Source organism: Tamandua tetradactyla, chromosome X (genome assembly GCF_023851605.1).
Source record: "Tamandua tetradactyla isolate mTamTet1 chromosome X, mTamTet1.pri, whole genome shotgun sequence".
NCBI lineage: Eukaryota > Metazoa > Chordata > Mammalia > Pilosa > Myrmecophagidae > Tamandua > Tamandua tetradactyla.
Genome location: NC_135353.1, coordinates 32312 through 54888, shown reverse-complemented (window position 1 = coordinate 54888; position 22577 = coordinate 32312). Strand labels below are relative to the sequence as shown.

Sequence of the window (22577 nt, the reverse complement as noted above, 5' to 3'; positions counted from 1 at the left end):
GATTGAAAGTTAATGGATTAAACTTCCCAATCAAAAGACATAGAATGACAGAATAGATAAAAAAAAAAATAGGATCCATCTATATTCTGTCTTCAGAAGACTCAGCAGACCCAAGGACACAAGTGGTCGAAAGTGAAAGGCTGGAAAAATATGTTCCATGCAAACAGTAACCAAAAGAGAGCTGGAGTAGCTATACTAGTATTGGACAAAATAGACATTAAATGCAAAATTGTTATGAGAGGAAAGAAGGATATTATATGTTAATAAAAGGGGCAATTCACCAAGAAGAAATTATAATCGTAAATATTTATGCACCTAGCCAGGGTGCCCCAAAATACTTGATGCAGACTGGCAAAACTGAAGGGAGAAATAAGCATTTCTTCAGTAATAGTTAGAGACTTCTATAACTTCTTTCATCAATAGATATAACATCTGGATGGAGGATCCATAAAGAAACAGAGAACTTGAATAATATGGTAAATGAACTAGAGCTCACAGACATATAAAAAACATTGTACCCCTGAAACAGCAGGATATGCATTCTTCTCAATTGTTCTTGGATCATTCTCCAGAATAGACCACATATTGGGTCACAAAACAGGTCTTAATAAATTTAAAAACATTGAAATTATACAAAACACTCTCTCTGATCATAATGGAATGGAGCTGGAAATCAATAACGGGTAGATAACTGGAAAATTACAGAGGTTAAAAAATACACTCGTGGGTGGCACAATGGTGGCTCAGTGGCAGAGTTCTCACCTGCCATGTCAGAGACCTGGGTTTGATTCCCAGTGCCTGTCCATGCCAAAGGAAAAAAAAGTACATTCTTAAATAATCATTGGGCCAAAGAAGAAATTGCCAGAGAAATCAGTAAATATCTTGAGATGAATAAAAACAAGAACACAACTGTTTCGGTTTGCCAGAGCTGCTGGAATGCAATATACCAGAAATGCATTGGCTTTTATAAAGGGTATTTATTAGTTTACAGATTTACAGTTCTAAGGCCATGAAAATGTCCAAATGAAGGCATCAAGAGGAAGATACCTTCTTGGAAGAAAGCATGCTAGCATCCAGTGTTCCTCTGTTACATGGAAAGGCACATCTGCTGGTCCTTCTCTCTAAAATGTCTTTGGGTGTTTCTCTCTTAGCTTCTCTCTCTTCTCTCCAAAATGTCTCTGCCTTTTATCCTCTCATAAAGGACTCCAGCAAGGGGATTAAGATTCACCTTAAGTGAGCTGGATTACATCTCCATGGAAATAGCCTAAGCAAGAGGCCCCACCCACTATAGGTCTGCACCCACAGGGAATGGATTAAAAGAGTATATGCTTTTCTGGGATACGTAACAGATTCAAACCAGCGTAACATAAAAAAACTTATTGGATACAGCAGAGGCAGTGCTGAGAGGGAAATGTATAGCCCTAAATGCCTACATTTAAAAAAAATGGGAAAGAGCTAAATTCAAAGACCTAACTGTGCACTTGGAGGGCCTACAAGAAGAACAGCAAATTCCAAAGCAGGCAGAAGGAAAGAAATAAAGATAAGAGCAGAAATAAATGAAATTTAGAATCAAGAAATAATAGAAAAAATCAATAAAACCAAAAATTTGTTCTTTGAAAAGATCAGTAAAAGCAACAAACTCTTAGCTAGACTGACAAAGGAAAAAAAGAGAGAAGATGTGAATAAAGAAAATCAAATGAGATGGGCCACTGCTACTGACTCCACAGAAATATTGAAACATCATCAAGGATAATATAAACAAGTCTATGCCAACAAACTAGACAGCACAGATGAAATGGACAATTTCCTAGAAACCCACAAACAACCTACACTGACTGTACAAGAAATAGAACTTCTCAGCAGACCAATTACATGTAAAGAACTCACATCAGTCATCAAAAACCTCCCCAGGAAGAAAAGCCCAGGAGTTCACAGGGGTATTCTACTAATCATTCCAAGCAGAATTAATGCCAATCCTGCTTAAACTCTTCAAAAAAATTGAAGAAAAGGGAACAGTACTTAACTCATTCTGTGACATCAGCATCAGATAAATACATTATAAGAAAAAATTACAGACCAATCTCTCTAACAAAATACTTGTAAATTGAATCCATATTAACAAATCAAAGGGGAAAAACCACATCCTCTCCATTGATGCATAAAAGGTATTTGACAAAACCAACATCCTTTCTTGCTAAAAGCACTTTGAAAGATAGAAATAGAAGGAAACTTCCTCAGCAAGATAAAGGGTATATATGAAAAACCCACCCCAAACATTATACTCAATAGTGGAAGACTGAAAGCTTCCCATCTAAGATCAGGAACAAGACAAGGATGCCCACTGTCACCCCTGGTATTCAACATTCTGCTATAAGTGCTAGCCAGAGCAGTTAGGCAAGAAAAAGAAATGAAAGGCACAAACCAGAAAGAAGTAAAACTTTTGCTGTTGGTTGATAACATAATGCTATATGCATTAAGTCCTAAAAAATCTATAGCAAAGCTACTAGAGCTAATAAATGAGTACAGAAAAGTGGCAGGGTGCAAGATCAACACATACAAATCAGCAGTGTTTCTATACACTAATGAGCAATCTGAGGAGGAAATAATAAAAACAGTTCTTTTAGCAGCTAAAAGAATCAGATATTAAGGAATAAGCTTAACCAAAGATGTAAGGGGCCTGTGTACAGAAAATTACAAAAAAATATTAAAGAAATAAAAGAGGATCTAAATAAATGGAAGGAGATTCTCTGTTCATGGATTAGAAACTCCTGGAAGAAAGTGTAGGAAAGCATCTCCAAGATCCTGTGGTAAGTGGTGATTTCTTAGACCTTATACCCAAAGCATGAGCAAAAAAAGAGAAAAAAAAAAAGGATAAATGGAATCTCCTTAAAACTGAATATTTTTGCACTCCAATGAACTTTGTCAAGAAGATGAAAAGGCTGCCTATTCAATGGGAGAAAATATTTGGAAAACACATATCCAATAAGGGTTTAATATCCAGAATATAGCTAAAAACTCTACAACTCAACAATGAAAACGATTTATTGTAGTTTGAGTGTTTTCCATTTCTATGAATGTTTTTAATACTTTTTAAATATACATTCTTCTGAGAATGAAGTTCCTTTAAATACTTACAGATAAACCTTTGTTATTCAGCTGGCTTTTCCATACCCCCTGCTGGGAAATGTGAATATGTGAAACTGTACAAAACATCACCAATAGAAGAAATATCAGTACACTGTAAAAAGTAAATAGGGTTAGTTGGCAGCAAAACTTTCAACTAAACTGGTTTGTCATTAGCTCAAGAATTGTGTCTCTCTGAGCAGATCTGTGCAGTTTTCTCATCATGCGGTAATTAGAACATTGTATATTAAACACGCCATAATTGGTTAGCTATGAATGATAATTTCAGAATATGTATTCTCACTAATGTCTTAGATTCTGGATCCTACAAAAAGGCAATGAAAATAGGACACATGCTCTTATCACAGCAGATTCAGGAATAGATGTTTAGAATCTGGGCCAGCCCCTACCTCATCATGTCCAAGAAATTGGGAACACTTCAGGGTGTTCTTACTCTATCCTATCCTCCTGCCCTAACTGCAGCCACCTTTCTCTCCTTTCTTTATCTTAGCACAGATTATATAGCCCCCCTACTTTGCCTCTCTTACTTCTGCCCCAAGACTCGATGTATATTTGATATATTATAGTACAGTTAGCTATATTTTATTTAAAATAAGGTGATATTTTTACACTATACTTTTATACAGAAGCATTTTTTATGGTAGTCATTTATTTTTTCCTAAGTCTAGTAACATTCTTCTAATGAATTGGCATGTATCTTTTTTTATCAATAGAGAACATCATTTTATAGCATTCCTCAATATAATTTGTCATTCTTCTTGTTAATGTTTTCCTATTATAAATAATGTCTAGATACAATAGATTAAACCTTATTTTCTTACAGAAGCATCACTCCGAGAATAAGGGCCTAGACAAAGTGATGGAGACACAAGCACAAGTGGATGAACTGAAAGGAATCATGGTCAGAAACATAGGTATGTTTTATGACATAGTCCACATACATATGGGCAAAAACAATGACAATAGATGACTTGATAACTTGATGTTACATATCAAGTTATTCTAGAGAGGCTGAAACTGTACTTCCCTAGTCTTACTATTTCAATTTGAAGCTAATTATCAGCTAAGGTATGAGGGTACCATACCAATGATACTGTCTGCTTTCTATGAATGGTTTCTTCCTAGAATCTTGATTGATGTTCTTCCTAAATTTGTTACTTTGCTTATCAAGATGAATTTCTAAGAACCCTACAACAATTCAGCAATTTAGATAAATTTTGATTAACTATACCTAGATAGCTGTATTATTAGTAGATACCTAAAGTTCATCTATTTGACTACCTTAGAAAGTTTGTTGCTCTTGATTTAGAGACAAAATTAGACCAAAAAACTGGTTGGTGTATTCTTCAAAAGAATAAGCTATTTTATAATTTCTGTTGAATGGCCTGGCCTATTTTCATTTTGTTAAGAACCCGTTTAGCACATTAAAATAATCCCGAAAAAAACATCCTTTATTCCTTAATTGATTTATGCAATGATATTTAGAATTATTATGATGCTAGTTCTGTAAAGCACTGATCATCACCTCAGAACCAGTAAAAAATGCCTTGAGTTTGAGTCACGATTTCCCTTCCTACCAGCTGTTAGCCCTAAAGCAATCCTCCCACCTTTCTGAGCTTTATTTCTTAATCTTCAAAAAGGAGATGATAGTAGAACCTTAAGTCACCAAGATAAAAGAGGTAATGAATATAAAACATTATGCACAGTGCCTGGCACATATTAAGAGCTGAGTAATTGTTGGCTATTATATGCTAATACAGTATTTCACTGAGTTATATCATAGGTTACCTAACCATGTCCTTATTATTGGTCATTTAGATTCTTTAGAGCAGTGTTACTCAAAGTGCTGTTTTGCAACCAGATGTAGAGCTTGCTCCGAGATGTAAATCAGTGCTCAGCTTCCTCTGTTGAGAAGATCTTACTGTGAAAATAATATCAATTGGACTAAACAGTGTGCTTAGTGACTTATTGAATCAATAGCAGACACTTTTAGTAGCACAAATTTAGAGATTTGTGTTACAATAACAGTACCATTATAAATGTTTTTGTCCTATTATGTTTTTTCTTATTTTCTTGAAATTAATTACTAGGAGTGGGATTAATAAATCAAAGGCAGAAACATTTTATGGTTCTTGATGTGTATATCTCTTGGTTATTTAAAGTGATTTCCTTCTTTGATTTCCGTTTTAATGTGTCTAGAGGGAGACTAAAGAATCTACTGAAAACACTATTAATATTTCTTTTCAGTCTTTTTTAGTATTTATTTTGTATGAAAGTGGCAGTAGTCAACTGTTAACATTATTATTTATTGCATAAAGTTCCTAGAAAGTAAAACTTTTTCATTAACTCCTCCTTTTAAACAACATATATTTTTAGAATTAAAAAAAAAGCAGCAAACATTTCTCTTTACTTTTTAACAACTTTATTAAGATATAATTCACATGCCATAAAATTCACACATTTAAAGTGTACAATTCAATGGTTTTTAGTATATTCACAGAGTTATGCAGCTATCAACACCATCAATTTTAGAACATTTTCATCACCCTATACCCCTTAGCAATCATTCCCGATTTCCCCTCAACTCCCCAGCTGTAGGCAACAATAAATTTCCCTTCTATCTCTGTAGATTTGCCTATTTTGGACATTTTACGTAAATGGAATCAGCAATATGTGGTCTTTTGTGACTGGATTCTTTTACTTTGCATAATGTCTTTGAAATTCTTCCATTTTTAATTTATATCAGTATTTTATTGCTTTTTGTTATTTTAAAATTTTTAAACTTTATTTTGAAATACTTTCAAACTTACAGGACAGTTAGAAAAACAAGGCAAACCCCATATAGAGAACTCTAACATACCTTTATTCCCTCAGATACCAGATCTACCAATTTTAATGTATTGTCACATTTTCTGTGTCATTCTATCCATGTATTCATTGATCTTTCTTTCTATTTGTCAATCCATTTTCTGAACAACTTGAGTGCAGCTTATATACATCATGCTCCTTGAACACTGCCATAATAATTTCCTAAGAGCAAGGATATTCACTTATGTATCTACCTTAAATGCAGTTATCAAGTTCAAGAACTTTAGCATTGAAATTAAACTTACAGTCTATATTGAAATTAAACTTACATAGACTGTATATATACAGTCTATGTTCATATTTTCTGGTAATGTCCTTTGGAGCTTTCTCTCCTCCCTCATTACATGTTGTCTAGGACCAGGTATTGCCTTTAATTGTCTCTTCAATTGTACTTTTTTTTTCATTGTAGGAACATATGTACATTACCTTTCCCATTTTAATCACTCCCAAGCGAATCATTCATTGGGATTATCACATTCACTATGTTGAGGAACCTACACTGCCTTCCATTGCTGAAGCTTTCCCATCTCCCCAAACAGAAGCCCTATACCCACTTTGCATTAATTCCCCATTACCTCTCCCCCTGCTCCTGCTCCTGGCAATCTGTACTCCAGTTTTTATCTCTATGAACTTGCATATTCTCTGATAACTTTCTTTGTAGTTCCCTGGGGCTTAAATTTGACATCCTAAATTTATAACAATCTTGTTTGCTCTGATACCAGCTGTGCTGGTTTGAAAGGATTTATATACCCTAGGAAAGCCGTGTTTTAATCCTAATCTGTCATGTGGGAGCAATGATTTCTAATATTCGCTATCCAGTACTATAGGTTGGAAACTTGATTAGATTATTGCCATGGAGATGTGACTCAATCAATTGTGGGTATTAAGCGTGATTAGATGGAGACGTGTGTCTGCCTATTCTATGTGGGTCTTGATTAGTTTACTAGAATCCTATAAAAGAAGAACTAATTTGGAGAAAGCTTCACAACACCACAGAACCACGAAGCAGAGAGTCTACCAGCCAGTGACTTTTGAAGATGAAGAAGGAAAATGCCTCCTGGGGAGCTTCATGAAACAAGAGGCCTGGAGAAAAAGCCAGCAAATGCCACCATGTTCACCATGTGCCCTTCCATTTGAGAGAGAAATGCTGAACGTCATCAGTCTTCTTGAACCAAGTATCTTTCCCTGGATGCCTTAAATTGGACATTTCAATAGACTTGTTTTAATTGGGACATTTTCTCGGCCTTAGAACTGTAAACTAGCAACTTACTAAGTTCCCCCTTTTAAAAGCCATTCCATTTCTGGTATATTGCATTCCAGCAGCTCGCAAACTAGAACATCAACTTAGCTTCAATAGCATACACAAACTATGTTACTACACCCCTTGGTCCACCCATCTTTATGTAGTTCTTGTCACAAATTACATGTTTATACATTGAGTTCAGAACCACTGATTTATCATTGCATTTTCCTTTTAGATGCTTTAGGAAGTAAAATGCAGGATACCAAATCAAAAATAATACTAGCATGTATATTTACCTATGTAATGACCCTTACTAGAGATCTTTATTTCTTCATGTGGCTTCAATCTATTGTTCTTACCTTTCAACCTACAGAACTCTTTTTAGCATCTCTTGTAGGGCCAGTCTAGTGATGACAAGCTCCTTCAAGTTTTGTTTATTTGGAATGTCTTAAGCTCCCTAATTTTCAAAAGACAGTTTTGCCAGATATAGAGTTCTTGGTTGGAAGTTTTTTGCTTTGAGTGCTTTAAATATGTCATCCCTGCACCTTCTTGCCTCCATTGTTATTAATAAGAAATTGGCATTTAATCTTATTGAGGCATCCTTGTACATACATGACAGGTTTTGTGGCTTTCAACACCCTGTCATTGGCTATAATATGTCATGGTATGTATCTGTTGGATTTATTCTGTCTAGGGGGGTTTGTTGAGCATCTTGGATTTGTATATTCATGTCTCTCATTAGATTTGGGCTGTTTTCAGCCATTCTGTCTTTGAATATTACCTCTATCTCTTTCTCTCTTTTTTTCTTCTAGTACTCCCACAATGCATATATTGTTATGCTTGATTGAATCCCACATGCTCTTCAGGCTGTGTTTACTTTTCTTCTTTCTCTTCGGACTGGATGATTTCAGTTGTCTTATTTTCACTCTCACTGATTCTTTCTTCTGCCAGCTCCAGTCTACGGTTGAATCCCTCTAGGGAATTTATAATTTCTGTTACTGTGGTCTTCTGCTCTGTTTAGTTTCCTTTTTATCATTTCCATCTCTCTACTGATATTCTTTTTGTTCATCTGTTGTATTCCTGATATTCTTTAGTTCTTTTCCCATGGTTTTCCTTCAGCTCTTTGATCATATTTAGGACCTTTTTTTTGAGTCTTTGTGTAGTATGTCCCAGATTTGATCCTCCGTTTTGATGGTTTCTAATGTTTTAATCTTCTCTTTTGCCTGGAACAATTTCTTGTTTCTTTGTATGTTTTATAATCTTTTGTTGAAACCTGGACACTTTGATATTTTACTGTTATTGTTGGAATTTAGACTCTGAACCAGCTATTCCTTAAGCCTATATGTAGTTTAAGAGTGCTCAAGACAGAGCTCTCTTTGAATGCCAGGAGCTAATGTTAAAAAAAAAAGAAAGGGAAAAGAAAAAGTACCTTTCCCAGTCTTTGAAGATTGACCTGTGTCAGTTCTTATCTTCAGAGCTTATCCATACAATGACCTTAGGGAATAGCTCAAGCCAAAGTGTAGGAGCCACCTGGAGCCTTTCTGTGAAGGGTGTCTTGTCTTGGCCTTGCACATGTGGCCCTGGGAATTCCGCCATTTACACAGATGTGAATGTTCCCTCTTCCTTAGGAAACAATTTCTTCATGGTCCTGGGTACTGCACTGTATTATGTCCTGCAGTCAACAGTACCTTGCCCTAGACAGCCACTTGACTACTCTCCCATAGTGTTCTGTAAGAGCACTCTGAACTGCCTTCTCCATGCATGCAGTCCCTCAGGGCACCACCAGACAGATTGGACCAGATGTACATGCTCCCAGTATATGCACAAGGGTTCCTCTGCTTCCTCTGGAACCAGAACCAGGGATGAACACTCACTGTATGTCCTGGCTCTGAGCTGAGGCCACAGATCCTACCACTTAAAATAACATTTTTCTTGATTCATACTTGCCCTGTTTCTGCATTCCATTTACTGTTTTCTGGAGCTTTGAGAAAGATGTTTCTGCTACTTCTTGCTGTTTGTTCAAAGATTCTGTCAGGGACCAGAACTCTGAAGTGTCTCACTCACCATCTTGATTGGGGTAGTATTTTAGTTTGTTAATGTTGCTGGAGTGCAATATACCAGAAATGGGTTGACGTTTTTATAAAAGGGATTTATTTGTTAAGTTATAAGTTTACAATTCTAAGGTAAGGCCATAAAAATGTACAAACTAAGAAATCCAGAAAGGGTTGGATTCAAGAAAGGGCTCATGATATTTGGCATTTCTCTTTCATCTGGGAAGGCATATGGTGATGTTTGCTAGCTTTCTCTCCAGGCTTCTCTTTTCACATGGCTTCCCTGGGTGTGTCAGCGCTGAAGCTTTTTCCAAAATGGTTCCCTCTTAAAGGACTCCAGTAAGCAACTCCATCTTGAATGGGTGGAGGTGCATCTCCATGGAAATCTCCTAATCAGAAGGCCCCACCCACAATTAGGTGGGTCACATCTCCATGGAAGCAACTTAATCAAAAAGATCCCACCCAGTAATATTGATTGAGGATTAAAAACATGGCTTTTCTGGGGTACATAACAGTTTCAAACCAGCAGATAGTCTACTTCATTCCTTCTTATTGTTGAATAACAATGAAATTGTTGTTATTGTTGAATAACAATACATTCCATTGTTTAGATGCACCACATTTTGTTAATCTGTTCATTCATTGATGGACATTTGAGTCATTTCTACTTTTGGGCTATTATTAATAATACTGCTATGAACATTCATGTACAAGTTTCTGTGTGACTACAGGTTTTTCAGTTCTCTAGGGTATATACCTAGGAGTAAAATGCTGGGTCACATGGTAACTCCATATTTAACGTTTTAAGAACTGGCCGAACTTTCTTGAAGTGGCTGCACCATTATATATTCCTACTAGCAATGTATGAGGGTTTCAGTTTCTCTGTATCCTCACCAATACTGGTCATTATGGCTTTTTTTAGTTATAGCCAACATAGTGGTTGTGAAGTGGTAACTCGTGGTTTGACTTGCTTTTTCTGAATATCTTTTCATGCACTTTATAGGTCATTAGTATATCTTCCTTTATCTACTTTGGAGAAATTTTTATTCTTATCCTTTGCCCATTTTTAAAGGGAGTTATTTGTTGTTTTATTGTAGAGTTGTAGTCCTTTATATATTCTGGGTACTAACTCTTATCAAATTCATGATTTACAAATATGTTCTCCCTGTCCATGGGTTGTCTTCACTTTCTCTGGTGTCCTTGAAGCACAGGAGTTTTTAATTTTGATGGAGTCCAGTTCATCTATTGTTTTCTTTTGTTGTTTGTACTTTGGATATCATATATAAGAAACCATTGCCTAATCCAATGATATAACAATATACTCTTCTGTTTATTTATTGGATGTTTTAGTTTCAGGTCTTATATTCAGTTCTATTATATATTTTTAGTTAATATTTGTATATGGGGTAATGAAGAGGTCCACCATAATTCTCTTGAATGTGGATATCCAGTACCATTTGTTGAAAAGACCAGTCTGACTCATTGAATGATCTTGGGACCTTTACTGAAAATCAGTTATCCATAGATGCATAGTTTTATTTTTGAACTCTCAGTATTGTTCTATTGATCTATATATCTATCCTTATGCTAGCATCACACTGTCCTGATTATTGTACCTTTGAAGTAAGTTTTAAAATTGTGAAGTGTTAATCCTCCAACTTTGTTCTTTTTCAAGATTAGTTTGACTGTTTTGGGTCCCTCATATATGAATTTTAGGATGAGCTTGTCAATCTCTGTAAAAAAGCCAGCTGGGATTTTGATAAGGATTGTGTTGACTCTTTAGATCAGTTTAAGGAGTACTTCCATTTTAGCAATATTAATCTTATGATCCATGAACATGGGATGTGTTTGTTTAGTCTTTAACTTTTTCAACAATGTTTAGTAGTTTTCAAAGCACAATTTTTGCACTTCATTTGTTAAATTATTCCTAAGTATTTTATTCCTTTTAATGCTATTGTAAGTAGAATTTTTTCTTAATTTCATTTTTGGATTGTTCATTGCTAGTTTATAGAAATACAACTGATTTTTTAAAAATAGTTTTATTTAAGAAAACAAACAATACACTTAGAACCACCAAAAATGGATATCTTAGTTAGCTTAACCATAGGCATTTTTAAATAAAGAATCCAGATAATCATTGAAAAACCTGTGTTGGCACAGTAGGTTTCATAAACCAATTTAAAATTAAGGAACAAGGAAAAAAATCCACAAATTCAGATAGCAGAGTTTCTTAAATTCCTACATATTAAACACTAACTTAAACACCATTTAATCAGCTATTAAAACTGTGAATGTTCTCAAAATACAAAGTAGAAAGTTACTCCAAATATCAGTGTTGCTATGGTAATTACCTATGTTACTAAATATTTTCCTGATTTCAGGAAAATATAGAGATGCATATATTTTTACAATTAACATATGGAAATCTTAACCACCTAAAATGGATGTTTTTGTTCGCTTGTTCATAGGCATATTTAAATAAAATATCTAAATAATCATTTTAAAGCCTGTTTGTATAATATGTTTAATAAATCAATTTAAAATTAAAGCAAGGAAGTAAAAAAATCTACAAATACAGATATCAAAATTTCTTGTATTTGAAATATTAAACACTCTTAAATACCATTTGATTAACTATCAAAACTGTACATTCTCAAAATATCAAGTGCAAAGTTATTACAAAAAACAACTTTGCTATAGGAGTCACCTATGTTACTAAACATTTTCAAATGTTTGATTTCAGGAATTTATTTTATCTAATATTGCTGTAGCCAACTATGCTTTTTTTTTTTTTTACTTTTTGTTGTTGTTGTTGTTGTAAAATATAACATATTTCAAAGCATACTTCAACAAGCAGCTTCAAAACAGGTCCCAGAGTTTGTCATGGGCTACCATTTCCTCATCTCAGATTTTTCCTTCTAGCTGCTCCAAAACACTGGAGGCTTTACCAGAGTCATAATAATGAAATCATATCTGTCCTTTTGTGTCTGATTTATTTCACTCAGCATTATATCCTCAAGGTTTATCCACATTGTCATATGTTTTGGGACATCATTTTGTCTTACTGGTGCATAATATTCAGTTTGTATGTATATACCACATTTTGTTTATCCACTCGTCCATTGATGGGCGCCTGGATTGTTCCCATCTCTTGGCAATTGTGAATAGTGCCTCTATGAAAATCCATCTACAAATGTCTGTTCCTGTCACTTCCCTCAGCTCCTCTGGGTATATATTGAGTATTGGTATTGCAGGACCATAGGAAAATTCAATGTTTAGTTTTCTGCAGAATCGCCAAACTGATTTCCATAGTAGCTGAACCATAATACAGTCCCACCAGCAGTGTGTAAGTGTTTGAATTTCTCCACATCCTCTCCAGATTTATAGTTTCCAGTTTATTCCATAGCAGCCATTCTTATAGGTATGAGGTGATATCTCATTGTTGTCTTAATTTGCATCTCCCTTATAGCCAGTGAAGATGAGTATCTCTTCATGTGTTTTTTATCTGCATTTGCTCTTCAGAAAAGTACCTGTTCATATCCTCTGCCCATTTTATAATTGGGTTGTTTGTTCTTTGGTTGTTGAGCTGTATAATTTCTTTATGTACACAGGATATCAAGCCTTTATCCGATATGTGGTTTCCAAATATTTTCTCCCATTGAGTTGGCTGCTGCTTCATCTTTTTAACAAAATCCTTTGATACACAGAAGCTCTTCATCTTAAGGAGTTCTCATTTGTCTATTTTTTCTTTTGCTGCTTGTGATTTAGGTGTAAAGTTTAAGAAGCTACCTCCAATTACTAGATCTTGAAGATGTTTCCCTACATTTTCTTCTAGAAGTTTTATAGTACTGGCCTTACATTTAGGTCTCTAATCCATTTTAAGTTAATTTTTGTATAGGGTGTAAGGTAGGGGTCAGCTTTCATTCTTTTGGCTATTAAAATCTAATTCTTCCATGCTCATTTATTGAAAAGATTATTCTGTCCCAGTTCAGTGGATTTGGGGGCCTTATTGAAAATCAGATGTCCATTAATTTGGTGTTCAATCTCTGCATTCTCAGTTCTACCCCATGGGTCAATACTTCTATCTTTGTGCCAGTATCATGATGTTTTTGACCACTGTGGCTTTATAGTAAGCTTTAAAGTCAGGAAGTGATAGTCCTCCCACTTCACTTTTCTTTTTAAAGGATATCTTTCGCTATGCAAAGTCTCTTTCCTTTCCATATAAATTTGATAGCTAGCTTTTGTAATTCTTCAAAGTAAGGTTATTGGGATTTTGATTGGTATTGCATTGAATCTGTAGATCAGTTTGGGTAGAATTGACATCTTGACAACATCCAACCTTCGCATGGAATGTCTTTCCATCTATTTAGGTTATTTTTTATTTCTTTTAGCAATTTTTTGTAATTTTCTGTATATAAGTCCTTGACATGCCTGGTTAGGCTTATTTCTAGATACCTGATTCTTCTGGTCACTGTTTTGAATGGAATTTTTTATTAGTTGTCACCTCAGATAAGTCATTGCTTACTTATGTACATAAATCTTATATTCCACCACTTTGCTGAATTTGTTTTTTTAGCTCAAGTAGCTTAACTGTAGATTTCTCAGGGTTTTCTAAATATAGGATCATGTCATCTGTAAATATTGAAAATTTTACTTCTTCCTTTCCTATTTGGATGCCTTTTATTTCTTTCTCCTGTCTAATCGTTCCAGCTAGGACTTCTAATACATTGTTGAATAATAGTAGTGACAGTGGGCATCCTTATCTTATTCCTGATCTTAAGGGGAATGCTTTCAATTTCTCACCAATTAAGTATGATGCTGGCTATGGGTTTTTCATATATGCCCTTTATGATTCTGAGAAAGTTTCCTTCGATTCCTAACTTTTGAAGTTTTTTTTATCAGGAAAGGATGCTGAATTTTGCCAGATGCTTTTTCAGCATCAATCGAGATGATCATGTGATTTTTTCCCTTTCAGTTTGTTAATGTGCTGCATATTATGTTGATTGATTTTCTTATGTTGAACCACCCTTGCATTCCTGGTATGAATCCCACTTGGTCATGCTGTATAATTCAAACAGTGTTTGAGAAAATTCTCCTGTGAAGCCATCTGGTCCTCGACTTTTCCTTATGAGAAAATTTTTAATGACTGATTGAATCTCTTTACTTGTAATTGGTTTGTTGAGATCTTCTGTGTCTTCTTGAGTCAGTATAGGTAATTTGTGTATTTCTAGGAATTTGTCTGTTTCATCTGAGTTGTCTAGTTTGTTGGCATATAGTTGTTCATAATATTCTCTTATGATTTTTTAAAGTTTCTTCATGATCTGGAGTAATGACTCTCTTCTCATTTCTGATTTTGTTTATTTGTGTCCCTTCTCTTTTTTTTCTTCATTCGTCTAGCTAGGGATCTATCAATTTTCTTGATTTTCTCAAAGAGCCAACTTTTAGTTTTGTTGTTTCTTTCTATTGTTAAAAAAGTTCTCTATTTTGTTTATTTCTGCTTTAATCTTTATTATTTCTCTTCTTTTACTTGCTTTAGGGTTAGTTTGCTGTTCTTTCTCTAAATTCTCCAGGTGAGCAGTTAAATTCTCAAAATTTGCTCTTTCTTGTTTTTTAATATAGGCATTTAGGACAATAAATTTCCCTCTCAGCACACCCTTTGTCACATCCCATAAGTTTTGATGTGTTGTATTCTCATTATTATTTGTCTCCAGATATTTACCTATTTCACTAGCAATTTCTTCCTTGACCCACTGATTATTTAAGAGTGTGTTGTTTAATCTCCATATATTTGTGAAAGCTCTGGTTATTTGGTGATTTTTAATTTCCAAATTTATTCCTTTGTGATAAGAGAGAGTGCTTTAGAAAAATTCAATCTTACTAAATTTATAAAGACTTAGTTTTTTATCCCTGCATGTGATCTATACTGGAGAACATTCCGTGTGTGTTAGAGAAGAATGTATATCCTGGTATTTTGTGGTATAATGATCTATATATATCTGTTAGGTCTAATTCATTTATCCCAATTGTTTAGGTTCTCTATTTTCTTGTTGATTCTCTGTGTGGTTGTTCTATGTATAGTGGAGAGTGGTGTATTAAAGTCTCCTCTATTACTGTTGATTTGTCTATAACTTCCTTCAGTACTTCCAATGACTTCCTCATGAACTTTGGAGCTCCTTGATTGGAAGTATACATATTTATGATTGTTTTTTCTCCTTGATGAATTGTCCCTTTTATTAATTTGTAGTATCCTTCTTTGACTCTTATGATACCTTTACATTTAAAGTCTATTTTGTCTGATATTAATGAGCTATTCCTGCTTTCTTTTAGTTACAGCTTGCATTAGAAGATGTTTTCTCATCCTTTCACTTTCAGTCTGTGTCTTTGAGTCTAAGAGGCATCTCTTATAAACATCATATAGATGGATTATGTTTTTAAATCCATTCTGCCAGTCTGTATCTTTTGATTGGTAAGTTTAGTCCATTAACAGTAATTACTGAAAAAGCAGTTCTTGACTCTAATCTTGTCCTTTAGTTTTTATTTGTCAGAGCTGTATATTATTTTCTTTCTCTCCCTTCTCTCCTTTAAATTACCATTACTCATATTCTTTAATTCTGTGCCCTCCTCCCTCTCCTGTCTTATTTTTTTAGCTGACAGAATACTCTTTAGTATTTCTTGTAGGGCAGATCTCTTGTTGACTAGTTCTCTCAATCTCTCTTTGTCTTTGAAGATTTTAAACTCTCCCTCATTTTTAAGGATAACTTGGTTGGATAAAGAATTCTTGGCTGAAAGCCTTTCTCTTTCAGGATCTTAACTATATCATATCACTGCCTTCTTGCTTCCATGGTGCCTATTGAGTAATCTGAAGTCAGTTTTATGTGTTTCCCTTGTTTGTGATCGATTGATTTTCTCTTGCTACTTTCAGGAATTTTTGTTTCTCTTCATTATCTTACAGTTTGATCAGTATGTATCTTGTACCAGTCTTGTTCCAATTCTATTTGGAATTTGTAGGGCTTCTTTGATTTGCATATTAATGTCCTTTGTAAGGATTGGGAAGTTTTCCCTGATTATATCTTCAAGTAATTTTCCCAACCCTTTTGTCTTGTCCTTCTGGGACACCAGTGATTATTATATTTGTACGCCTCTTGTTGAACATCTTCCCTAAGATCCAGGTGCATGTTTTCTTTCTTGCCATTTGTTCTTTTGTGAACTCTAGTTCAATTGTTCTACCTTCTAGCTCACTTATTCTTCCTTCTGCTTCTTCAGATCTGCTATCGTGTATCTCTAATATATTTCTGATTTCGTCTATTATATCTTTCATTTCTGTGAGATCTGCCATTTTTCTGTTTAACCTTCTGAATTCTCCTTTATGCTTTTCTGGTGTCTTCTTGATATCCTTTATTTCTTTATAAATATCCTTGAGTAGTTCCATATCCTGTGTCCCCTCTGGAATTTTGATTTGGTCATTGGGTTGGGCTATTTCTGCTTGAATCTTCATGTGCTTTGTGATTTTCTATTGAGTTTGGAGCATTTGATTATCTTGATATGGTTATTTTGCAAGTTGGTTAGTTGGTTTCTTTCACTCTTCTAAAGTTTTGTATTTACTTGTTTTTTTTGCTGAAGGTTTCCTTTTGCACTTGGTTTGTTGGTTATTCTCTGCAAAGTCAAGTTCTGTATCTCATGTAGGGGTTATAGTTCAACTTGATGATCTATTAGAAGCTAGGCCAGGATGCACAGGTCCTTCAGTGGCAGAATGTCTACCCACCACACAGGAGATCCAAACTCGACTCCTGGCCTGTGCGCTAAAAAGAAGAAGAAGAAGAAGAAGAAGATAATGAGAATAAAATAAAATAAGAACATAATAAAAATATGAGAAACAAAAACAAGAACAACAAAAAAGCACACCTCAATAGTAGTAGGCCCCAGAATCAGAAGATGTTCTAAGACATACTGGGAGTAAAGTCAGACTGGTGCCCAGAAAAGGATAAGAAAATTTAAGAGAAAGAAAAAATAATGATAAAAATAAATTAAATGGAATAATAAATAATAATATGTGAAATAAATAAACAAGGAATCAATAAAAATATAAAAATCTAAAATATCTATAAATATCAAACTAAAAGATAGGGTACACAGGTAGTTCAGTGGTTAGAATGCCTCCCTTCCATGCAGGAGACCCAGGTTTGATTCCCAGATCATGCACCCAAAAATAAATAAATAAATGAAAGATAATTGAAAAGCTACTAATAAAAATGTATATTTAAAAGGGGGGGGGGAAGAAAAAAAGAATATTAAGAAAAAAAAATTAAATAAAAACCTTGACAGATAGGGAGTTAGCCTATCTGCACTATCCCTTCTCCCCAGCAGGTGGTGATCCCGAGGCTCCTCCTCCTTTAGCCCCACACACCCTTGCTGCAGTGGGTCGAGGATGGCGTACTCATCCTGGGCAGTGGTAGCTGGAGGGCTGGTCTCTGTATTAGTGGAACTGGGCAATTGACCAGCACCCAGGGGATCAGCCGACGGCAGTGCTGGTGGGTCTGCCAGACACCACACCAGTGGGGCAGCTGTTCCCAGCATGGCTGGGCAATTGCTGTCTCTGCCCTGACGCCCAGCCCCCCAGAGTGGATGATCGGGCCACATCTGGGCCCCTCACAGGTACTCACCACCATGACCTGTGTGGGGAGTCTCCCCAGCCGGTAGCTGGGGCAGGCTGAAGTGGAGTATGGTCAGTTTCCTCCAATCGCACCTCCCCACACACCGCAGCCTGTGCAGGTGGGGATCTTGATCACCTGACCCATCCTGCCTGCTCTCCCTGTTCCGATAACCCTGCCACTGTCCTCCCCAAAACTGCCTAAAGATGCTGTTTGTTTACTCATAACCTGGGACTGCAGCCCTGGTCATTTTCTCCCCATCCCCTGTCTTGTTTCTCAGAGCATGAGTGAACTCACTCCATTCAGCTCTCCCATCTTCCCAGAAGTCCCCCAGAAATACAATTGATTTTTGCTTATAGTTCTTGTACTGTGCAACCTTGCTGAACGCATTTATTAGTTCTAATAGATTTTTAAGTCTTTTTTATAGATTTTCCATATACAAGATCATGTTATCTGCAAATAGATTAGTTTTAATTCTTCCTTTCCAATCTCAATGCCTTTCATTTATTTTTCTTGCCTAATTGTCCTGGCAAGAACCTCCAGTACAGTGTTGAATAGAGGTTAAGAATGGACGTCCTTGCATCTTGTCTTGTTTCTTTAGTTCTCTGAAATATTTACAGTGGCTACTTTGAAGTCTTTATCTGCTGACTCCAACAGCTGGACCTCTCAAAGTCAGTTTGTATTGCCTGTTTTTTTAAATTTTTCCTTCTATGTATGGGTCACGCTTTCATGTTTCTTTTCATATCTTAATTTTTCGTTGAAAACTATATAGTTTAGACAGTGTATTGTAACATCTCTAGATACTGATTGCCACCCCCCTCCCTTGGGGATTGTTGTTGCTGTTTGCTCATTTAGATAGGGACTGAGCTGGATTTTTTCAGTGAAGTCTATTTCTCCCAAAATGTGCAGCCTCTGACATCCTTCCTCACAGGAAGCAGTCTTTGATGTGTAAACAGTCATCCTGTGATGACTGATTTTAGCAGGGCTCTCTCTGAGTGTCTCTTTCCCTAATATCCATGTTTATCTTCTAGCTGATCTGCCTCTTTTGGCATCACACCCAGCTGTAGGCCTACACTAATTGTGGGCTGATTGCTCTGTTGTTTTTGCCAGTGCCTATGATTCAGTTTAATGAGGGCCCAATGTACAGGCCAGTTTTTTTTTCTTTGAAGCCGGTCTTGGAGGCTTTTTTGTACCCCAGAAGGACTCTTCTTAGCTCTTTCTTTGTCTTGTTCTGTCTGTTAAACTTCTAGCTGGCCATTGGCTTACCTTGTTGCTGTTATGAAGCTACCAGCTTCATCTTAATTGTCTATCTCCAAAATATCCATTGTTTTTGATGACACCTTTAGACTTGAAATTCCTCATTCTCCGTCCTAAATAAAGTTTATCCCCTTAGGGCCCCACTCCTGGGCAAATCTTTGAGCCACTGACTGTGGGTTGGGACAGTGGGCCACTTCTTTCAGGGTGATACTGTTTCTCTACTAGTGAAGCACATGGTAGGGGTGGTAGCCCTTGGTTTTCTCAGCTTGCCTCTCCCAGCATGGAACTTCCTCCCTATGAGTGAATTGGGGAAGGGCTAATTGGGGGAGTATTCTCAACCTGCAACTTGAGGTAGAGCATCTGTCCTATGAGTGGGGGCTGGGTGGAAGAAGGGAACGACAGACCTATGAGCCATACCCTACTGGAATACAGCTTCTACAACATGGAGCTGGTGCACTTACAGATAAGAAGTACTGGAAACCTGCCCCTGCTGAAAAGAAAGCATAGCCCTTGACTGGTAACTGGTGGGAAAGGGAGTCCTGTGTTCTTGGCCATATTTTCTAGTAGTAGCCATCTCGGAGCTGGGAGTTGGAATGGAGGAAGCAGGTCTTGGCCCAAATGCCCTAGGCTTTTGCTTTTCTTGCTGAGAATTAGTTAATTTACTTGTTTAAATATTTCTCCATTTGCTGCATGCCCTTCGTATACACACAATTTCCAGAGATTTTAAATGAGATTTTTGTTTGTTGGGTTTTTAAATTTTCATTAGTTATAGTTGTTTCACTGGATCTTTGGAGTTCCTCACACTGCCATTCTGGAAGTGTCCAATTCTCATTAATTTTAGGGATCCCATTTATTTTTAGACTCAAATAATATCTTTAATCATACCTTTAATTTAGGGATTTACAGTCTGCAACCCTTGGGATAAATCTGGTCTGCTGCATGTTTTCTATATAAAGTTTTCTTGGAATGCAGTCATGCCCATTTGTTTACATATTGACTTTGACAGAGTTGAGGAGTTGCAATGAAATCTTATGGTCCACAAATCCTAAAATATTTAATTACTGGTCCTTTATAAAAAAACATTGGTCACCACTACTTTAGTTGATAAGCTGTTACTAAAGTCTTTTATGACTTAAAGTTGTAAGGGTTTTTCTGTAGTAAAGATGAACTTTCAAGAATACCAACTGTAATTAAAATCAGATTTGGCTTAAGACAAAGAGAAACATAGCATATCTGTAATGTAAAACATGATCGTTTCTGTTCTTCCAATAATTTCAGATCTGGTAGCTCAGCGGGGAGAAAGATTGGAATTGTTGATAGACAAAACAGAAAATCTCGTGGATTCAGTAAGTATGGAATATGATCATAGTTTTCAAGATATGAAGTAGGGGAACTGCAGTTGATGACTAACATAATAGGAACATGCCTTGACTTCAGTAATTTGTGTTTTTTCCTTTTCATATTTGTTAAGTTGTGATTGTGAGATTAACAATAAAGCATACAAAAAAGCCGTGATTCATTAATAGCTGTTAAAAAGGCTTTGGTTTGGAAAACACTGAATTTACAAAAACATTCTTTGGGTTGATGCCTACATTTAGCATCTCTGCTGCATGTACTGGTTTGATCCCTGTGCACATTTGTAAAATATGGAGCAAATATATATGTGGGCCCGTTGTGACCAGTATGAATCCTGAAAACTGGACAGTTCAACCACTTTCTTGCTTACTGTGATAACTTGAGCTTTCCTTGTACCAAGCAAATGATATGATTTGGGAAGGGCCAATGAGCCTTAAAGGGGGCAATGCGTCCTATGATCTACTTAATGCTATGATTGTGGTGTCTTTGCATTTTCTACCTGATTACTAGATAAAGAGGGAAGAGGATAGATATGTGGTAAATAGACAGGGGGCAGAGATCACTGAAAATTTGAGTCCACACAGTTTACAAATTTAGATACATAGTAGATGTTTATACCTTGATTTCAGTCAGCAATCACGTTTGTTATGACTGGCAGATGAATGTAGTGGTTAAGCACTTGAGCTCTAGAACCAGGCTGGGTTTGAACCTATCTCTGTGATCTTAGGCAAGTAAATTAACCACACTGTACCTCACTTGTCCTGGTCTGTGAAGTGGAAATGTAAAATATCTAACAGTATCTGGTACAGAGTAGAACTATTTAAATAGTTTATTGTTACTTTTATCGTTATTTTTACAGAGCATCTATTAATACCAGGTCTTAGGAGGATGTAAAAACTACTTACTGAGTTTTGTAGCAGTTGAATAAACAGGGTTTTATATGACAGTGTGAGAAAGGATGTCCATTTTATGTGACAATGGGAGAAAGGATGGCACCATGCAGCAAGTCAAACCACCTAGACAACACTGTGACCCATTTCCAGGAGGGCAAAGAGGGCAAAGGAATATTTTCCTAGATCTATATACCAATTTCTTTGGTACTTCTAGCTCATCTCAGCTATTTTTTTTTTCTGGGAAAAATTTTAGTTGGAACGAGGGTGAATTAAATTCATTAGATCACATACACTTTCACCTCTACAGAAGGCTCCAACAGTGAGAAAATAGATACAAAATCTTTCCACTGCTTCCCACCAACTCAGAGATGCAGATTTTGCTCAAACCAGAAAAATGGACATTCAGAAACATAATAGTTATGAGTCATAATCACCCTTCTCCCTTCTGATTAACAGTCTTTCTACATTCGTTCAGAAACTGTCCTAGCAGCCTACTCTCTCTCATCAAAATGCTGGGAGAGTTATAAAACGTTATTGTTTATTTTTATAATATGCAGTAGGCTGGATTAAACACAAAAGGTCATGTAAGCACTGCATGCTGGTTTTCATGCTAGAGATTTCCTCAGATTCCTTAGAATATAATTTCATTTACCCCTCAGTTAAAAACCAGGGAGTCAAGGCAGAACTCACCTATTACTACTCTCTAGATTTTAACTGACAGAAACCTAGTGTTAGTTTCCTAGCATGCTCAAGCAAATACCATGAAATGTTTCAGCTTAAACAATGGTGATTTATTCAGTTTTGAGGCTGGGAAAATGTCCTGATCAAGGCATCATCAAGGCAATGGTTGCTCCCTGAAGACTCTGGCATTCTAGGGCTGGCTGCCTGGGATCCTTGGTTCCTCTGTCACATGGCAAGGTGCATGGAGGCATTTCCTGATCTCTTCCTTTTCTTCCAGTTTCCATTTCAGCTTCTTAGATTCTGTGGCTTTCTCTCACTATCTCTGAATTTATTCTTCTTATAAAGGATTCCAATAAGCCTAGAGTCCTCAGGAATGCATAGAAGGGGAGATGGGGACTAGGAAGTAAGCCAAGCTACATTCCTTGAACACTCTATC

At 36.0% G+C, this 22577-nt stretch overlaps 1 protein-coding gene across 5 annotated transcripts in view; it reads left to right on the top strand.

Moving 5' to 3' along the window:
• Positions 1-22577, top strand: part of VAMP7 (vesicle associated membrane protein 7) — a 62050-nt gene that overhangs the window by 16142 nt on the left and 23331 nt on the right. For 3 of the 5 annotated variants that reach the window (XM_077146083.1, XM_077146086.1, XM_077146082.1), the window contains 2 exons: positions 3968-4058; positions 20490-20557. In XM_077146083.1, the coding sequence (XP_077002198.1) occupies positions 3968-4058; positions 20490-20557 (159 nt within the window). The remainder of the gene's footprint in view (positions 1-3967; positions 4059-20489; positions 20558-22577) is intronic. The other 2 variants (XM_077146085.1, XM_077146084.1) reach the window with 1 other exon arrangement.